Source organism: Agelaius tricolor, unplaced genomic scaffold (genome assembly GCF_023055355.1).
Source record: "Agelaius tricolor isolate 1412-34295 unplaced genomic scaffold, bAgeTri1.0.p SCAF_19, whole genome shotgun sequence".
Taxonomy (NCBI): domain Eukaryota; kingdom Metazoa; phylum Chordata; class Aves; order Passeriformes; family Icteridae; genus Agelaius; species Agelaius tricolor.
Window position 1 is genome coordinate 2,214,671 of NW_027269279.1, and position 19,726 is coordinate 2,234,396.

Below are 19,726 nucleotides of genomic sequence, written 5' to 3' on the forward strand. Positions count from 1 at the left end.
ATTAAAAAAAAAAAAAAAAAAAAAAAAAGAGAAGAAAAATAAAAAAAAAGAAAATACAAAACACCCAAAGCCCCCTGGAGCCACCCAGGACCCTCCCGGGGGCTCCGGGCTCGGCTCCGCGGGCGCATCAGCCGAAAGAGTTAATGGGGCTGGGCAGGGAATGTGTGAAGGCAGCATGTGACTGCAGGTGGGGCAGGGCGGAGGGATGAATCACTCTTTTCCTTTTCCTCTTTTCACTTCTTGCTGTTACCTGTCCGGGCCCGGCAGTGCGCGCCGGCAGAGCCGAGCCGGGATGCGCAGGAGGCTGGGGCACAGCGCTGCCTTCCCCCGCTGCAGCCGCAGCCAGGCGCCGCACCTCGGCCCAGGCTCCCTGCTCCTCGCTGCCCTGCTTTAAGCCGCTTTTTTCTCTTTGTTTCTTTCCCAGTTTTTTGGGTTTTTTTTGTTGTTTTTTTTTTAATTTCACCCGGTGTTAGCGTTGTCTTGGGAGAGCGGAGGATGAGGAGGGAGCGGCCGCGGGGGTGAAGGACCTGCTGGTGCTGTAGGTACACCTGGGGCTGTCTGCCCCGCCACGCAGCCCCTGCCGGGGGCAGCTCCGCGTTTTCCTTGCCTGGAGCCCGGGGCAAGGCAGAATCCAAAGCCTCCTCCCCGGCAGGAAGAGCTCCTGCGTGGCAGAGCCGTTGGAAAAGGGAGCGGTGCCTTCCCCAAGCTGCGCCTGGAGCCGGGCAGGGTGAAGCAAACTGTGTATTTAAAGACTGGAGAATAATTAATTCCTATTTATTGCCGACGTCCGGCGCTCGCTGGGGGCTCGGAGCTCCCTCGGCAGAGGGGACCGGCGTGCGGGGTCACCATGGCTTTCTCCCAGGTACAGTGCTTGGACGACAGCCACGTCAACTGGAGGTCCAGCGAGTCCAAGCCCGAGTTCTTCTACAGCGAGGAGCAACGCCTGGCCCTGGAGGCGCTGGCCTCCCGCGGCCCCGACGCCTTCTATGAAGTCCTGAAGAGGGAGAACATCAGGGACTTCTTGTCCGAGCTGGAGCTGAAGAAGATCCTGGACACGCTGGAGACCTACGACCCCGGCTCCGAGTACATCCCGCGGCACGGCAGCGGGGACAGCGAGGGCGACAGGAACAGCCAAGGGGACGAGCAGGACGTGGCGCCTTCCCTGGAGTATTGGCCGCAGAGGTCGGACCGCTCCATCCCGCAGCTGGACCTGGGCTGGCCCGAGACCATCGCCTACCGCGGGGTCACCAGGGCCACCGTGTACATGCAGCCGCCCATCGAGGGCCAGGCGCACATCAAGGAGGTGGTGAGGAAGATGATCTGCCAGGCTCAGAAGGTGAGGGGTGCGCCGCGGGACCGGGCAGGGTTGGCCCCAGGGCGTCGTGCTCCGATCCCTGTCCTGCGGGGAGCTCTGCCCGAGCGTGCAGGTTTTTCCTTGTAACCAATATAATCATGATCTGTCCTACAATTTGCAACGTGATCTATAGCTTCAGACTCCTGTATCACAAAATTTTTCACCTACCTACTATTCTTCCTAATCGCAATACTCATCCTTAATCATCGCCATCATCTTAATTTGTCCTATTCACTGGCTGAGAAGGATATCCTTCATATCCTTCATATCCTTCCTATAATATTTGGGGATCAGGTTTTGCTGTGGATGCTGCTAGCTGGGCTCAGCACAGCCCTTCCCAATATCCACACAGCAGCTCTGCTCATCCCAGGGTCCCTGCAGGGCTGCTGGGGAGAAAAAGGGGTTGAGCCCATGGTCCCAGGCACTCCACAATCATTATTCCCGGTGTGACGCCTTGCAGAAACCTGGCATTGTGTCCTGGTTTCAGGCCTGGGGTCCACCAGCTGTCCAGTATTGACCCTGGGGTCATGGCCTGGCCTCAGTCCTTGTGTCCACCACCCGTCCAGTCCGTGACCCTGGGGCAAAGTGACCAAAGCTCCTGGTCTAGCTCTGACCCACACGAGGGCCAAGTTTGGCCTGGGATGGCTGTGGGGCTCCAGGCTGGCTCATCCTGGCGTTTAGAGGATGAGGATGAGCTGGTGAGGGGAGGGACAAGGCTGGGCAGATGCTGAAGGGATTTGGGTTCAGACTTGTCCTCCCTTGTGGCGTCAAGGCGAGGAGCAGGGAGTGGGCATGCATGAGCCATCCATCACCCAGGGAAGGAGGGAGATGCTGGCCTGTGCTGAAGGTCAGAGGTGAGAAGGTGCTGCTGGTGCTTCCCAGTGACCCAGTCCCAGGAGGGGTTGGTACCTGCTGGTTTCTTGGTGCTTTGAAGCTCCTCGAGTTCTGTGCATCCAGAATCATGAAGAAAGGAGCTTCCCAAGCAGAGGATGTTCCAGCAGGGCAACAGGGAGAGCCTGCCAGGGGAGCTGTGGAGCAGAGGGGACAGGCTGGGATGCATCAGGTCCACCTGGCTGCTCCAGAGATAGTGCTGGGGTTTGCAGGTCCTGCTAGGAGAGAGGGAATCCTGTGACATGCAGCCAGCAGAGCCTCTTCAGACCAGCTCAGGCAGGAAAATGGATGTCTCAAAACATCCAAGGCAGCAGGATCTCAGGAATGGCTGTTGGGGGTGTCAGGGCTGTGGGCAGGAGCCATCTCTGGCCACTGTCACCTCACACAAGTCGAGGTCACTTGTCCTCCCCTGTGGCATTTTCCCTGCCAAAGCACTCTGCAGCGAGGGCAGAGGAAGGGAGAGCTGCCACCCCGTGGGATGGAGGATGGGAGCACAATCCCACAACAAACAATGTCTCATCTTTGGGTCTTTCCGACTCGGGCTGGCAGCTCCCGCCTGCCTTTGCCTACTCACCGCTTCCCACCTGCCCTCCTGAGTCATCCCACACCCTGCTCCTGCTCCCAGAGCTGAGTCAGGCACATCCCCACCTCCCCTGGAGCCTCTCCAGGATTCGGGGACGTGGCCAGGGCTGATGCTGCTGTGCTCATCCCCGGCACTCGATGGCCCTGAGCGGGGCTGGGCTCTGCCTCCTGCTCCAGACGGGCTCTGACTGTGGGGTGAGACATGGTGACACCACTGGTGACATGCAGGAGCCTGCTTGGAGCTTATGGTGCCTCAGGAAACGTAGAGATGGGTGAGTGCTTGGTCCTGCAGGGTCTGGGGGTGCAGGAGTTTAGGAGAGTGGGGTTCTTCCATGATCTCCCATCCTGTATTTAAGCACAGAATTCCTTGCAGCTGAACCTGCTGTCACACAGTGCAGCCCAGGTGACAACTTGTGGGTGCTCCTGAGGGTGGGGGACACTGGGCTCGACCACCCTGCTTATTTCTGCCAGGGCTCAAGGTCTCCACAGCAGCTCAGAGGTGAAAGGGTTTGGCTGAGGGAGCCGCGAGTGGGCAAAGGGACCATCCTGCTGCCACCATCAGATGTCACACACACTGCCCAGGTGCTCTGTCCTCCCTGGGGAGATCCCTGCCCACGTGCTCTCCTGCACAGGAGCACAGGCTTGGCAGAGGCTCAGGTCCCTGCCAGAGGATGACCCTTGCTCCAGACGCTGTCCCAGACGCTCTCCCTGCCCCGGTGCCAGCCCCAAACCCCGCTGTGTCACTTGCTGTCCCAGGAGAGCAAAGTCCTCTAGGCTGGCCCAGCAGAGTTCAGAGCCCATGGGAGCAGTGCTGGTGCTGGGAGGTCACACAGGCTCTCAGGGTGAGGAATCCCAGGGATGTGAGGCCGCTCTGAGGGTCAGAGGAGCCCTGGTGCTGACAGGAACGAGGCCAAACGCTGCCTCTAACCCAGAGAGGGAGATGCAAATGATCCCCTCCTCTTGCTGGGAGTGAATGGGAGAAAGGAGAGGCAGGATCCTGTGGCCAGGTCCCTGAAAATGCCATCTTTGTGGCCAGCAAGCAGAGCTGGTGAGGGGTTCACCCCAGAGACCTTCCCCAGGCTGAGCATGGCACGGCTGTCTCCTCCTTGCTGAGGGTCCCTCAGGCTGCAGAGCTCTCAGGTTGGACATCAGGAACAATTTCTTCATGGGAAGGGTGGGCAGGCACGGGAAGGGGCTGCCCAGAGAGGTTTGGAGTCCATCCTGGAGGTGTCCAAGGAATCTGTGGATGTGGCACTCAGTGCTCAGGGCTGGTGACAAGTGGTGATGGGTCCAAGGAGTTGACAATCCTGAATGTCTTTTCCAACCTTAATGATTCTATGGTGGAAGGGAGGAAGATCTTCCTCCTCCTCCTCCTGTCTTGGCTCTCTCTGACCAGAAACCAGAGCATGCAAACATTGACCTTGGCCCAGAGCCAGGGGAGAGAGCAGTGACTCTGCCCTCCTGTCTTCACTTGAGGTTCCAGGTTGGGATTGTGGTGATGTAATTACCCTGAGCAACTTCCAGAGAAGGTTGGGAGGCCCTATTAATTACTGTTTACAAAACCTTCTGCTGTTCCTGGATGAAAGGGTCGACAGGGGAGAGCAATTATTAATGTTACTTGTCCCACCTCTCCTCCATCCCAACACTCTTCCTCTAATTGTGCCTTGGTGCCTGCCTAATTTATTGAATGCCCACGTGGTGCACCCCAGAAGTCATTATCTGATGATTCACAGTGAGACAATAAAGAGCTGCAACTTCCTCTATAAAACATGATCCTGCAGTTTAGGTGCTCATCAAAGCTGTTCCAAAAATCCCAACAGCATTTCCCAGTGTCCAACCAAGGGGATACAGGGATCTGGGACCCAGCTCCTGCACAGCTGCTGTACCCCATGGATTCTGGCAGCTCCTGGGACCCTGGCAAGAAAAGCTTCATTCACCTTCATGGGCACTGGCAGCCTCCAGCTGCAGATTTAGGGCTGATTTCCTCTGTACCCTCTCAGAGAATGGCAAAAGGATGGTGAAGTTTCCTGGGATGACACAGCAGCAAAAGGGCTCCAGCAAAGGGAATGTCCAGCACCAAGCAGTGCCCTGGCAGAGGTGACAGGGACAAGGGACAGGCTGGCTCCTCACAGCCAGGTGGCACAGTTTGCTGCAGGCAACCCCGTTCCCCAAGCTGGGGAGCAAAGGGCAGGCAGGATTGCTGCAGAGCAGACAGGCCTCCACTCTTTGCAGAGGATCCCTGGGCCAGGGTTTGGCACTCCAGGGTTCAAGCCCAGGCAGCCCAGCAGGAGAATTCACCCAGGCAGGGACAGATCCCAGCAGAATTCACCCAGACAGGGACAGATCCCAGCAGGAGAATTCACCCAGGCAGGGACAGATCCCAGCAGGAGAATTCACCCAGACAGGGACAGATCCCAGCAGGAGAATTCACCCAGACAGGACAGATCCCAGCAGGAGAATTCACCCAGGCAGGGACAGATCCCAGCAGGAGATGTCACCCAGAGAAGGACAGATCCCAGCAGGAGATGTCACCCAGAGAAGGACAGATCCCAGCAGGAGAATTCACCCAGACAGGACAGATCCCAGCAGCAGATGGCACCCAGACAGGGACAGATCCCAGCAGCAGATGTCACCCAGAGAAGGACAGATCCAGAAGAATTCACCCAGGCAGGGACAGATCCCAGCAGCAGATGTCACCCAGACAGGCACAGTCCCCCCATGAGGAGCTGCCTCATCCTCGCTGTCCCGCCCATCCCGTGCCAGGGCAGTGTTGGCACATTGGAGTGAGATCCTGGTGACAAACCAGGGCCAAGCCTGTCCTGCAGGCAAGACACAGCAGGGAGGGAAGCAGGAGCTGAGCAGTGACAGGAGGCACCAGCTGGGCAGGAGGCATTGGGTTCAAACGTGGGCAGGTGGCTGAGAGCTGGGCACCCTGGGCACTGCCTGCAGTGTGTGAGCAGGGCTGGGCACGGGGCACAGTGCCCTGCCCACAGCCCTGAGAAACTCCCTCACGCCCTCGAGCAGAGAGCCAAGGCCTCAGCACTGCTGGGACCACGGTGGGAAAATGTTCTTGTCCCTCAAAATGAATGTCAGCGCTGTCCTCATGCCCGTTTCACAAGTGCTCAACTTTTCCTGGAGAAAACACAGCACACAGGAGAAGTGGCATGGGCATGGAGAATCAGGGTCAGAAGCAAACCCGATGCCACCAAACCCTCTGCCACCAAACCCACACTGTCCCACCAAGGTGTCCCTTGCCCAGGACTCATGGAACACAGTTCAGCTCCTCCCCAGTTTTTTGCTGAACGTGGCAAATGCGAGCCCAGAGCTCCCAGAGTAGCTTTGAACCCGTCCCACTTCGCATCCATGCAAATCCAGCAGTTGGTTCCTGCCTCGGTTTCCCCACAAGGATGAGCAAAGCACACGAGTGGGTGCACAGGGGAGTGAGGGTTCAGCCTTTCACAAAGCCTGGGGGGAGGCTCTGGGCCCAGGAAAAATGGGAATTCAGTTAAAATCGAGTGGCAAAGCCATGAAGTGCCCCCTCACCTGGCTCCGTGGCACCTCCCAAAACGCTGCGGTGTGGTCAGGGCTGGGGACACCAGGGTGGCAGCAGGGACAGCAGGGCTGGGGCTCCCCACACTGCCTTGCTCTTCCCCCCATGGCCTGCAGAAAAGGAAGGGAAGAGCCAGCAGTGTCATAACAATCCTCTGCTTAATTAAAGCTCTCCACGTCCTGTGGCACAGAGCTAATTAAAAGGCAGCTCAGGGTGCTTTGAGAGCTCTGGGCTGGAGGTGTCTGAGTGTGCAGGCACCCAGCACCATCCCAGCCCCTTCCTGAGGGAGGGAGGGAGGGAGGAGCAGCCTGGGGTCTCCCTGGTGTCCCCCTGGCTCAGCCACGTGCCATGGCCAGCAGGGAAGGGCAAGAGCACCCACCTGGCCCAGCCCAGGGCACCTTCCAGGAACAGCCATGGGCATGGGAGGAACTCCAGCCATGGCACAAGGACAAACCAGCTCCCTGATGCCTTTCCCCTGGGCTGAGGGGAGGCAGAAATCCCTGTGGAGCTGCCCTGGGACTGCCTCCAGCCCCTCTGCCTGCCATGAGCGGCTGCTCACGGCCACAGGTGATGGCATCAGCAGGAAATCAGCAGCCATGGGCACAGGCAGACACCCCAGTGACATTCCCAGCACAGGCAACATCCCAGTGACATTCCCAGCACAGGCAGACACCCCAGTGACATTCCCAGCACAGGCAGACATCCCAGTGACATTCCCAGCACAGGCAGACACCCCAGTGACATTCCCAGCACAGGCACACACCCCAGTGACATTCCCAGCGTGGCCCAGATCCATTTTCCTGTCAGCCCCAGCTGTGCCTGGCACAGCAGCAAACGCCCTGGGTGCAGCCTGTGGGTATCAGTGACACTGCCATGTGACAAACACAGCTGTCACTGCTCGGGGTGCTTGTCGCACACATCTTTTCACTAAAAATCCTTTCTTTAAGATTTTTCCTTCTGAGAAGCTGAGAGGCCTCAGAGACAGAATGTAGGCAATGGTTATCTGCTGCTGTGGAATGCAACAGGTCCACCTGGGATTGGCCCCTCTTGGATGTTTATAATTCATGGCCAATCAAGGACTGAGCTGCCTTTGTCATCATTCTTTTCTTTTCTATTCTTAGCTTAGTTAGCATCTCAGGAAACCTTTTCTTTTTCTTTTTAGTTATATATATATATATATATATTTTTAGTAATATATATATCATAAAATAATAAATCGAGCCTTCTGATCATGGAGTCAACATTCTCGTCTCTTCCTTCTCCTGAAAACCCCTGTGACCACTGTCACAGGTGCTGGCACTGCTGTCCTGGCTCTGCTCCTTCCACACAGCCTGGGAGGAAGCAGGGATGCTGTGCAGGAGGAGCAGCAGCCCAGGCTGGGCAGTGAGACCAGGGCAGATGGACACACCACTCAGTGGCTGGGTTTGATGATCCTGCAGGTCTTTATCAACCTTAGCAATTCTGTGATCACTGTGCATCAAGGGCTTCCCCTTCTGATGCTCCCTGCAATGCTGACAGCAAAGGGACACCAAACTTCTCAGCCACAAACTGGACTCTGAATTTTGTGAAGCCTTTAAAGGCAGGAAAGTTAGATTCACCCTCAGTAACTGGCTTTTCATCAATAGATTATGCTTTGGATCACCACTGAAATGGTCAGGGTTGAAAAAAAAACATCCAAAGACCATCAAGTCAACAATTAACTCAGCACTGCCAGGGCCACCACTAAACCATGTCCCCAGGTGCCACATCTACCTCTCTTGGAGATCAAACTTTCCACAGTGACAGCAGAGGAATGGGAGGACTTTCCATCCTCAGACTGGGGGCAATCCTGGGCTCCCCCAGCCCAAATTCCAGCCTGAATTTCAGCCCAAATTCCAGCCTCCTACAGGGAGCACTTTGCTTTGCCTCTCACAAAACCAAGCTCTGACTGTACCTTGGGTTGTCCCTGGCCACCCAGCCTCGTGTCCCCTGTCCCCTCTGCAGGTCATTGCTGTGGTCATGGACATGTTCACTGACGTGGACATCTTCAAGGACCTCCTGGACGCTGGCTTCAAGAGGAAAGTGGGAGTCTACATCATCCTGGATGAGACCAACGTGAAGCACTTCCTGCAGATGTGTGAGCGAGCCCACATGCACGCTGGACACCTGAAGGTAGGGCTGACCTGGAGCTGGGGAGCCTCCTCCAAATGCAGGAGAAAATCAGAATTTTAAGCTCTGCTCCCTCCTGTCTTGGGCAATCACAACCCCCAGTTGTGGAGAGTTTAGTTCATTTTTTGCTGTAGCCAAAGCTGGAGGCGATGCCCAAATTCAGGAGCAGCTTGGAGAGGTGGGTGAGAGGATGGGATGTGGATTTACACCCAGCAAAGCTGGAGCAGAAAGCCCAGGGGGCTGCTGGTACCCACCAGTGCAGGGGTGGCTTGGATGGGGCTTGGAGCAACCTGGTCTAGTTTAAGGTGTCCCTGCTCATGGCAGGGGGTTGGAATGAGATTTAAGGCCCCTTAAATCTCATTCCAAGTGAGATTCTGGGATTCCCAAGTGAGATTCTGGGCTTCCCCTTCCACATCCCTGTGCGAGCAGGGGGTGCAGAGAAAATCACCTGGTCACAGAGCAAAGCCAGAAGAAGGGGCAGAGGAGAGGACAGAGGGTTGTTCCAGCCTCAGCAGCAGCAGCAGCCAGAGCAGGGACCACAGGACAGTCCCAGGCTGCGCCCCCATCACCAGCATGGGATGCAATCACTCCAGAGCAGCCCCACAGCCCCACTGTGGGGGCTCCTGGCCCAGCCTGGCCTGTGGCTTGGCACAGCAGTGGTGTTGCTGCTCCTGACGTCAGCGTGCCCGCTGCCAAATGCCCTCCAGGAGGGCCCGTGCCCGGGCAAGCTCCCCAGATTTGCTTAGGGTGGGTGAGGGCCAGGCCCTGGCTGAGCAGGAACACGCAGGAGCCACGGCACCCTCACACCTGGCTGGCACAAGGGGGGGAATGGGGCTCAGGGACCCCCAAAACCTCACAGCCTCCCTCCCCAGTGCCTGCTGCCAACAATTACAGCAAACACAGCCCAGCTTTCACCCGAGCCCAAGCTCCCTGGGGAGCCTGGGATCCCGCAGGCTGCTGCTGCTCCAAGACCAGAAAAGCCAGCGCTGACGCACGCCGGTGTTTTCCTGCATTAGCAGCCCCGGTGGCAGGACTGGAAAAGCAGGAGAACACCTGCAGAGCTCGGCAAATGTCTGGAAGTTGGGATTTGCCACATATTGCAGCCGGCTGGCTGGCACGGGGTGCAGGAGGAGGTGAGGGAAAGTAGGGCAGAGTCTGGGAGCTGCTTCTCAAGGCAGGAGATGTTAACGAAACGTCCCCTCGTTATCTCGGTGGCAATTAGCAACCGGCTTGAGCAAGGGCTGGGTGATTCACCCCTGCCTCAGCAGGGATTAGGGGAGCAGATTTTACTCAACAGCACTGATAGGAGGAGGGAGAGGGATCAGCAGCAGGAGAGTTGTTGCCTGGAAAACACCCAGAGCTGCTCCTGGGGTTTGGGCAAAGGGGCAGCTCTGGGTGGGTGGTGGGCAGGGGGTGAAGCCTTGGGTGTCACTGCTCTCTCAGCAGCCCCATGTGTAGGGAAAATAAGGGACAGAGGTGACAATTGCCATCCCAGCCCTCTCAGTGCAGCACACTGGCAGAAATTAGGATGCTCAGCACCGGTTTCGCCCCAGCCACAGCAGGCAAAAAGCATTTTCTTAGCATTTTTGCTAAGAAAAACATGAAATTCGCAAAAAAATTCCCTCCCAGACCTTCTCTGTTCAGTGAGTGGAACTTCCCTGGAAACACAGTCAGGAAAGCTGTGGCTTACACATCAGCTGCACTGAATTTTCCTGCCAGGGATGGGGGAGCAGGGACCAGGGGTGTACCTGGGCTTGGGCCTGTGCCTGGTCATGGTCTCCAGGGACAGAGGAGAGCCCTGGGAAGCAGATGGGAAAGGCTGGAGGAGGGGAAGACAAATATTTTCGATGCTTTTCTTTAAAAAACAAAACAAAACAGACAATGAAACAGCCATGGAGGGCATGACCCAGTGATGACACAGAGCCTTTTGCAACAGCCTTACCAACATCCCAGCAGGAACAGGAGGAATGCAGGCGCTTTCTCAAGAAAATATTTTCTCCCCACCCAAAGGGAGCCCCTTTGCTGTGGGAGATGCTATCTGCTCTGCTGAGGAATGTGCCAGTGCCCTCCACAGAGAGGCCAGAGACAGGAGCCAGCCTGGGGATAAAAAAAGAGCAAAGAGATTTTCACAGAGCCAGGGCTGCCCCTGCGTCACTGGGTTCCCTGGGGAGGACACCCAGCTCCACTCCAGGGACCTGCTCCCACATCACCAGGTTTCATTTCCCGAGGGTGAAAAGATGCTTCCCCACTGCCTGATTTCCCACCAGCCCCTAAAACCAGGGGTAGACGGCCAAATTTAGGAGCAGAGCAAAGGGTGAGCGTGGGGAAGGACAAAACACCCCGTGGGATGTTCTGGGGTCCCCACCTCCCCCTGAAACCCCCTGCAGATCTGCTGGGAGCAGGTGAGCAGCCTCCTCTCCCATGGTGGCATTTGCATAGATTGCAGCAGCACCACACAGCCCTCGCCCACAGACACCGAGTTCAAGAGATGCCAAACACAGCCTGGCAGCACATGGGCAAGGCAGGAAACTCCCCAAGCCCAGCCCGTGGTGGCCTTGGGCGAGTTATTTCATCTCCTCATCGCTGTGGCCTCCTCTGAGCCAGCCATGAGGAACATTCTCCCTCCTCAGAGGGGCTGTGGAGCATCCAGAGGGGCGTTCCTAGAGGGTGGGTGGTGATGTCCTTGGAGGGGTGGGTGGTGACCGTGTTCACAGAGGTTCTTGGATCAGGGAAGAGATGAGGATCTGACTCCATGTTTCAGAAGGCTGATTTATTATTTTATGATATATATTACATTAAAACTATACTAAAAGAATAGAACAAAGGATTTCATCAGAAGGCCAGCTAAGAATAGAATAGGAAGGAATGATAACAAAGGTTTGTGGCTCAGACTCTCTGTCCGAGCCAGCTGGACTGTGATTGGCCATTAATTAGAAACAACCCCATGAGACCAATCCCAGATGCACCTGTTGCATTCCACAGCAGCAGATAACCATTGGGTACATTTTGTTCCTGAGGCCTCTCAGCTTCTCAGGAGGAAAAATCCTAAGGAAAGGGTTTTCCATAAAAGATGTCTGTGACAGTGGGTGGTGCTGTCCTTGGAGGGGTGGGTGATGCTGTCCCTGGAGGGGTGGGTGATGCTGTCCTTGGAGGGTGGGTGATGCTGTCCCTGGAGGGGTGGGTGATGCTGTCCCTGGAGGGTGGGTGGTGGTGCCACAGCAGCTCTTCCCCCCTGCCCACCCCTCTGCCTCTGCCCTGCAGAACCTGCGCGTCCGCAGCACCGGGGGCACCGAGTTCTTCACCCGCTCGGCCACCAAGTTCAAGGGGGCTTTGGCCCAGAAGTTCATGTTCGTGGACGGGGATCGAGCCATGTGTGGCTCCTACAGGTACACCAGAGACGTCTCCTCTTGCCCACCCCACTGAGGTGTTGGTGAAAGGATCAACATCAACCCTCGTGGTCCAAGGCTCCTGGAGCCCAAGCCAGATTTGCTCTCCTCATCCTAAACTGGGAGGAGATTTTCCATTGGGAGTGGGTCCTAAGGGGCTCCCACTACTCCCTACACCACCAGGTCTAGGACACCCACCCTTCTTGGAGGTGGTGGGACACACTGAGTGTTTCTGTGCTGATGAGCACAAGGAAGGAGCAGAGCACCAAAGCACAGCCTGTCCCAGCTCTCACACCAAGCTCAGCTTTCCAATTTCCTACACAAAGTATTTTTCAGTTTGTTCAAAGGAAAACTTACTTAGGTAGAAAGCGACCAGCCCTGGTCAGGTTTCAGGTCTAAAAGACAAATTTTATAAACATGGAGCTGGAACATTTCCTCTTTTCTGGCCATAACAAATAACACATCCACTTTCACACATCCACTTACAAGTCACTTCTCTTAACCCAAACCGAGACAGGAAAAGCAGCCAACACTAAGGCACTGACCCCCTGCAAATTCCTTTTCTTTTTACTTCAAGTCCCACTGTGCTCAGGAGTTCAACCCTTCACTCTAATTTGGGATGGGAGCTATTTTGTCAATCCCATTATTATGTTCACAGTGAGATCATGTCCCTGCTGGCACCATCAGTCCCTGGAGAAGGCCAGGCCTGGGGAGAGGTGTTATTTACCAGCTGAGAGTCTCCAATGTGTTTCTGTTCCAGCTTCACCTGGTCTGCGGCGAGGACGGACCGGAATGTCATCACAGTCCTGTCGGGCCAGGTGGTGGAGGCCTTTGACAAGCAGTTCCAGGAGCTCTACCTCATGTCCAAGGGGGTGAGCCTCAAGTCCATCTCCATGGGCGAAGAGCCCGAGCCTGTGACACTGCCCTCCGTGGTGCCCGTGACCCCCGCCAACGCTGTGGTGAAGAAGCTGATAAACCCCAAATACGCCCTGGTGAAGGCCAAGAGCGCCGACCAGATCAGCAAAACCTCATCTGAGAACCAGGACAAAAACCAGAAGAGTGACAACAAAGGCAAAGCACCTCCTGAGGGCCAGGGGGGCGAGCGGCACGGGGACGTGGCTGAGCTCTCCCCGCTCATCCACCCCGGCCTCCTGAACCTGGAGAAAGCCAACATGTTTGACTACCTGCCCACCTGGGTGGAGCCCGACCCCGAGCCTGGCAGCGAGGTCTTGGGCTACATCAACATCATCGACCCCAAGGTGAAGAACGTGAAGCTGTCGCAGATGAACCGCATCAAAGTCTGCGACGTGTCCCAGGCCAGCGCCCAGCACCGGCAGATGCTGAAGAACAGGGAGATGGAGGCCAGGAAGAACTCAGAGCAGGAGCTGCCTCTGCTGTCCCCCAGCCACAGACAGATCCCACAGCTCCCCGTGGAAGCTCCTGCAGCCCCCACGACCACCCCCATCGAGGGTATCAGCTGGACAACGAGGCAAGTGGGGACATTTGCCTCTTCACCTCTGGGCCACCATTTGAAGCCACAGGAGGAGGCACTGGAGGATGTGAAGCCTCCAGTTCCAAGGCCAAGGACCGTCCCTGTCGGTGTCATCATGACCAGAGTCACCACAGCCTGTGACAGCAGCGCTGCCCTGCAGGGTGACACGCAGCCAGCCCTGGCTGAGCACACGGCTGTGAAGCAGGAGCGGGAGGAGAAGCCCAACCGAGCTGCCAGGGAGAGCTGCCGTGCCCAGCCAGAGCGGCCAGCAGCAGCTCCACAGGAGGGCAAAGGGCCTCCCTGCGCCCACAACGGGCTGGGAGATGAGGAGGAGGAGGAGGAAGAGGAGTTCCTCACCCTCAGTGACCAGGAGAGCTACTCCAGCAGCTCTGCTGACCACAGCTACCGCCGCTCCAACGCCTCCTCCATCTCCGACGAGTACTTCGAGGTCAGGGATCGCTACGGGCCCCTGCGCAGAACCAACTCGGACGTCACCCACAACGGGGAGATCCTGCCCATGCAGAGGAAGCTCAGTGACCCCCACATCAGCAGGGGCACCTTCATCAGCCCCCTGGGCAGCCTCCCCTCCCTGAAGCACCTGGACATGACCAAGAGGAGGAGCACGGCCGTGGAGATCAGGCCCATGCTGCCCTGTGCCATCCTGGATGGAAACAGCTCCTACCCCAGCAGTGCTGCCCAGGTAGGACCTCCTGCTGTAACCCTTTGTTTCTCCATCCTACAAAGGTTTGCAAACCTGGGGGTGACCCAGTCAGCTCAAGCGAGGTGTGATGTCATCCTGAGCTTTGCTGTCATCCCAACCTTTGGTGCTGTCCTAGATGCTGAGATGAGATTCCCATAGAGAATAACACCCTGCACGTGGCTATGGTCACCTGAGAGGTGACAAAGATGCAGTGGCCGTGCCACAGCTCTTGGCGTCCAGCAGTGGGGATGGCTGTTAAAGGGAAGGGTTTTGGTAATTAAAGATGATCCCCACAGCTCGGGGCTGGGGCTGGAGCTCCAGGCACAGCTGCACAGATGTGCTGGGGCTCTGAGCTCCATCCACAGCCCATCACACCCAGCTGGGGACAGACTGTGCATGCAGGCGTGTCCTTCTCAGGCTTGTTTTCCAGGCCTTGCCAGGGTGATTAGCATCAAAGGGAAAGCACTCGGACAGGTAATTAGCAGCAGAGAAACAGGGACAGCAGCCTCTGCGGGTGAGTGCCACAGTCAGCAGCTTTGTGGCTGAGCCGCGAGTGACGCCAGGCCCTGTCACCACGCAGGGCCAGCACCCTGCTGCAATTCCCTGGGGAGCAGGCCAGAGCTGCCAGGAGGTCACAGCAGCATCCCCACCACAGCATTGTCCCGCCCAGGGGTGATGACACTGCCGTCCCCTGATTTCCACCCAAGCTCTGCAACCTCCTGCACCTCTGCCAAGCATTCCAGCTTCTCACGGCTCCCCACCCGCTGTTTTTGGGGCATTCAAACCCCCAGGGCTAAACCAGCAGCTGAAATCACTGAAACTGCCTGAGGTTACCCCAGCTGAGCATCTAATCTCTATTTACAGGGAATTAAATGTACCATCCCAGAGTCCACTTGCTTCTCCCTTCCCAGCCAGCGACAGGGAGCTCAGAGCTTTAATCCTCGCACATCAAATACCCCTGAGCCCTGCAGGGCAAGGAGCTCCGAGCTCTTTGATGCTCTGTGACCCAGGTCCCAGGTGCCACCTCGCTGGGGACGGCTGGGCACGCTGGTGTTCCTGCAGTAACTTGTTCTGGCCCTTTGATGAGAGGCAGATAATTAGCACAGCATCAGGGTTAGGAAAGCCAGCAAGCAGTGGAGAGGTGCAGGGCAGTTTCTCCCATGTGTAAAAAGAATAAATTGAAGTAACCCTTGATTAACTGTTGAAAAGTCAAATTTGACAGAAATCACTACCAATTCTCCCAAATACATTTTTTTTTTCCTGGGTCCACATTTCATAGGTGCTGGCCCATTGCCCAGCATAGCCCAAAACACAGGTGGAGGCTCACTCAGGGCAAACATCATGTTCTCCATGTCATGGAAACCAAAATCTCTGGAAATCACCTTCCCTAAATACACAACCCCATTCAGCTGGATGCACAGCAGCCTCAAGGAGGAGGAGGAGGAGGAGGGACAGGGACACCTGGGTCCTGTCCTGCCCCTCTCCCACCTGCAGAGCCCCCAGGGCTGTGCAGAGCAGAGCTTTCCCCTCAGTGACAGGGAAAATCCCCACCCCAGCAGCTCCACAGCCACATGGGGGCCCTCACCTGGGCACAGGACCCTGCTGACCATCCCTGGCAGATGATGAGGAACAGGGGCAGCAGCATCTTCAGGTCTGGCCAGGATGGAGCCTTGGTGTGGCTCAGGTTTTTAGCAGAGAGTGACCACTGGACAATGAGCTGTGGAGAGCTGAGCAGCACCAACATCTACTCCACATCAGCCTCTTCCTTGCCAAACTGCATCCCAAACGCTGGAGCCACTGGGCATGGGGCCCAAATGCAGTGTAGAAGTTCACCCAGCCCACAGTGGGGTTTCTCTCCAGACCAGTAACGGGTTGGGGTTACAGCATAGCACCAAAAAAAGCCCAGTGCAACCACAGCAGCACATCCTGCAGCCAGGAACCACCATTCCCCACCACCATCCCACCCCTCCTGCCCCTTCTAGCCAATCTCCTTCCCAAAGAGTGCCCACAATGACATGGAAACCGAGTCCAGCCTCCTCCTCCTCCCACAGCTCCACTCAAACCATCACACCTCAAAGCTCTGGCCAAGCCGTGTCCATCCACAACACAGCCACCCCTCCTAAACAGGCAACATCTGCAGGAATTGCTGATTTCACAGAGCTCAGAGTCTCTCCAAAGGCTTCCAGAGGAGTGCTCAGCACCCAGCAGGATTCAGGCTCTCCTGGGCAAGCACTGCCTCATTCTGCTGGTGGGCAGGAGGGACAGGGTGCAGGTTCCTGGCATGGGATACTTGGTTTAAGCCATGGTTTAACTCCTTCCCAAGAGCCAGAGCATGTCAGGAGCCACCACCCAGCTCAGGCACATGATGAGCTCAGAGGGAGAAAAGCTAAATCACCCTTAATCCCTCTCACCTGAAGCCATCTCAGACCTTAGCACTGATTTTAAGCACCTAATTAAATCAATCTCGGACTACCTAAGCTAAACTGCTTTAACACAACCCTCCTGGCCAAAGGAGGAGGTGTCAGCTCCAGGACCAGGGAGGCCTTTGGGCCACAGCAGTAGCACAGTGAGGGTCGCTGCAGAGGCAGGGCAGGTTGGCACAGCCAGCTCTGCAGCCTGCTGGCCCCAGCTCCTCCTGCCACCTGCACCTTGGCTCACCAGATCTCACCAGATCTCACCTCCCCTGGTACCTCTGCACAGGTGCAATCACATCTCCAGATCATGGCACGGGCACACCCAAAGGGGAGATAAACATCTGGTGGCCACAGCCGTGTGTGACAGCCTTACCCAGTCTAGAATTAGGATTAATGGTGCCCAGACCCGAGCCAAGCGTGTGTCTCAACCCAGCTGAGAGAGCCACCCCCACAGTGCTGTTGCAGCTCTCTGCTGTCTCCTCTCCCAGCCCTCCATCCATCCTTTCATCTGCTCCTGGCAGTCACCTGGTGCCACAGGATGGCTCTGGGTGACTGAATGCTCTCGGGGCTGACTGAGGCTGGGATGATTCACGTGGGTGTTCAGTGTTGAGAGGCCTTGTCCTGGATTTCCAGGCAGGAGGGACTTGGCTCGGGGCAGCCTCCAGACTGCCAGGGCTGCTTGGGGAGTGTCAGTGTTTGGTACCAGATGAGCAGCCTGGGTTAATATTTGAGGCTGTTCCTGTAGGAGTGTCGGGGGCAGGAGGGTCAGGATGGATGGAGAGCAGAGATCTCTGCAGCCAGGTCTGGAATTTGGGTTTATTGCAAAGGGCCAAGTGCAGGGCCCTGCTGGGAGCTGCAGCCACAGCTCAGAGCAGGCCTGAGAGAAGAGAGGGGAAGAGAGGATGAGAGAGTAAGAGGGTAAGAGGATAAAGGAGTAAAAAAAGTAAGAGCATAAAAGGGTAAAAGAGAGGGGTTCCCATTCCAATACAATAAATCTTCTTTTGTGCTGAATATTCTAATTCTCACTAACCAATCCAGTACAATATACAAATCCTATAGCATTTACATACAGCCTATAAGAATCATTACCTTCCCACACTGTGTTACATTTTAAACCCTAAAAACTCCTCTTTGGGCCCCTTCTGCCAAGCTGTAGGGTCTGCTTGGACCCTTGGGGCTGTCTGCAAGCAGAGGGTGTTGTTCCATCACAAGGGGATCACCTTCAGCCGGCCACACCATTGTTTCCCAGTTGTTCAGTAACTAAGGGATCTCAGAGCTTGCTTTCATTTCAATCTCGCTTATAGTTTCCATATTCTCAAAACCTTTTGCCAGACAATCATATTTATAAGGCTTTCCTGTCTCATCCTCCCCAACAGTTCCGAGCTGCCCCTGAATTTGGGCGAGGGAAAGAGGGATTTTCAGCTGGCCCAGGTGCAGAGGTGTCCTTGCAGGGAGCAGCACCCTTCCTCCAGCCCGAGCTCACTGTGTCTCTGCTCTCTCCCCCACAGGGCACCCACATCTACCCACGCTACCGGCCCAGGAGGGCGGGCAGGGAGCCGGGCAAGGAGCTCTCCTGCTCCCCAACGCACGAGAAACCCCTCAGGGCCTCCAAGCACGCAGGGGAGGGGGCAGAACCCAAAAAGACCATTGCAGGCAGCCAGCCCTACTGGCAGAGCAAAGCCTTGAGCCCCAGCAAGGCCACAGCACCCGGGTCCGTGGCCCCGAGCACGGGCAGAGCGCCGGGCCAGCGCTTCAGCCCCCTGCCCCAAGAGAGCCAGAGGGCACCCGAGGAGATGAGGACACCCCTGGGCATCCCGCTCTCCAAGCTCTCCCAGACCAAGCACCTCAAGAACAGGGTTGCAGGGGCTCAGGGTGCTTGTGTGGACTCCAAGAAGGCACCCCCCGAGCCCACGGGGCAGAAGGAGCAGTAGGGGCTGGTGAGGGTGGCCCTGCAGAGCTGGTGGAGCCCAGGCGCCACCACCGCCTTCCTTGGGGCAGGGGTTTGTTTTCTTTGTCTTGTTTACATTTACCAGCACCACGTGGCCACGATGGACAGCCCAAAATCATCCCTGGCCAGGGCAGAGCTCCAGAGATGGGGCTTGGAAGGGGTGCACGGCATCCACCCTGGCAGCTGGCAGTAGTGCTGGGGACAATCTTGGATGGCACAGCCTTTAAAGAGGTCTCTTCCAGGCTGGAGTGACCTCCAGCCTCGTTAAAAGCTGGAAAGCATCACTGGAACCCAGAAGTCTGTGGGATCAGCTGGCAAAAGCCAGCCAGCTCCTCATCCCAGAATGCTGCTGGAAAAGGAGGGATCGCCCATGATCGTGTTTTCTTCTGGTTATTTAAGAGACTCTTCTGTTACCATTTTGCACAGCAGGTCCCACTGCAGTCTGCCCTCCCTTTGGAGGGTGACCCGTGTCCTGGGACAAAGACTCCTCAAGGGACTCACCTCTTTTCAACTTGTACTGTAAAAAAGCAGCCTGTTCATTAAAGCTCCCTGGTCCCACGGCAGGAGAGCCTTGCCTAAGACTATTAAAATGCAAGATTAGGTGGCCTTGGACTCAATAAACTGCAGCTCAAGGTGCCTTGGCACAAACGTCCAGCCAAATACTTTTTACCCCCCTGAGCATTTCCCCAGGACCCCCATGGGGAAATGTGCTCCCATCCCCAAACCTCCAGCAACCAGTAAAAGAAAAATAGGAATAGGGAAAAAAAAAAAAAAAAAAAAAAAAAAAAAAAAAATAGAAGCCCCTTTCCACTGCATTTTTCCCAGGAAATGGGAGCCAAGCTCTGAGCCTGAGCCCTGACAAGGAATATGTGCCATGAACAAGCCCTCACAAGCGAGCCCCCGAGCCCTTGGCAGCTGCCCCGTGCTCCTGCTCAGTGCTGCCAGCCCATGGGATGAACCCTCCCTGCAGCTCCCCCAGAACCTCCAGCAGGAGAATCTTGGAGCCAGAGGCGTCACTTTTTGGAGGGAGGGATGGGAGGCACCCACCCCACTCCCACCCAGGCAGCAGCCTGGGGAGATGAGCAGGGAGGGGCACCCCCAAAGCCAGGGCAGCTGCTGAGGCTTGGCAGAGGAGAGGAGGCTCCAGAGGCCTCACAGAGGGAAGAGACAGAACCCAGGAGCATCCCTGGTGGATTCCCCACAGCTGGTGCTGCTGTCTGACCCTGGGTCCCTTCCATCCCTGCAGTGCAGCCCCCCTCCC

General features: G+C 56.5%; 1 protein-coding gene across 1 annotated transcript; it reads left to right on the top strand.

Annotated features, from left to right (window-relative positions):
* The first annotated feature begins 258 nt into the window (after positions 1–258).
* Positions 259–19,264, top strand: FAM83G (family with sequence similarity 83 member G). The gene is made up of 5 exons (XM_071443810.1): positions 259–1,336; positions 8,361–8,528; positions 11,787–11,911; positions 12,672–14,103; positions 18,026–19,264. Exons 1-5 carry the CDS (start codon positions 848–850, stop codon positions 18,446–18,448), a joined length of 2,637 nt encoding a protein of 878 aa, XP_071299911.1. The 5' UTR covers positions 259–847; the 3' UTR covers positions 18,449–19,264.
* Positions 19,265–19,726: the final 462 nt, after the last annotated feature.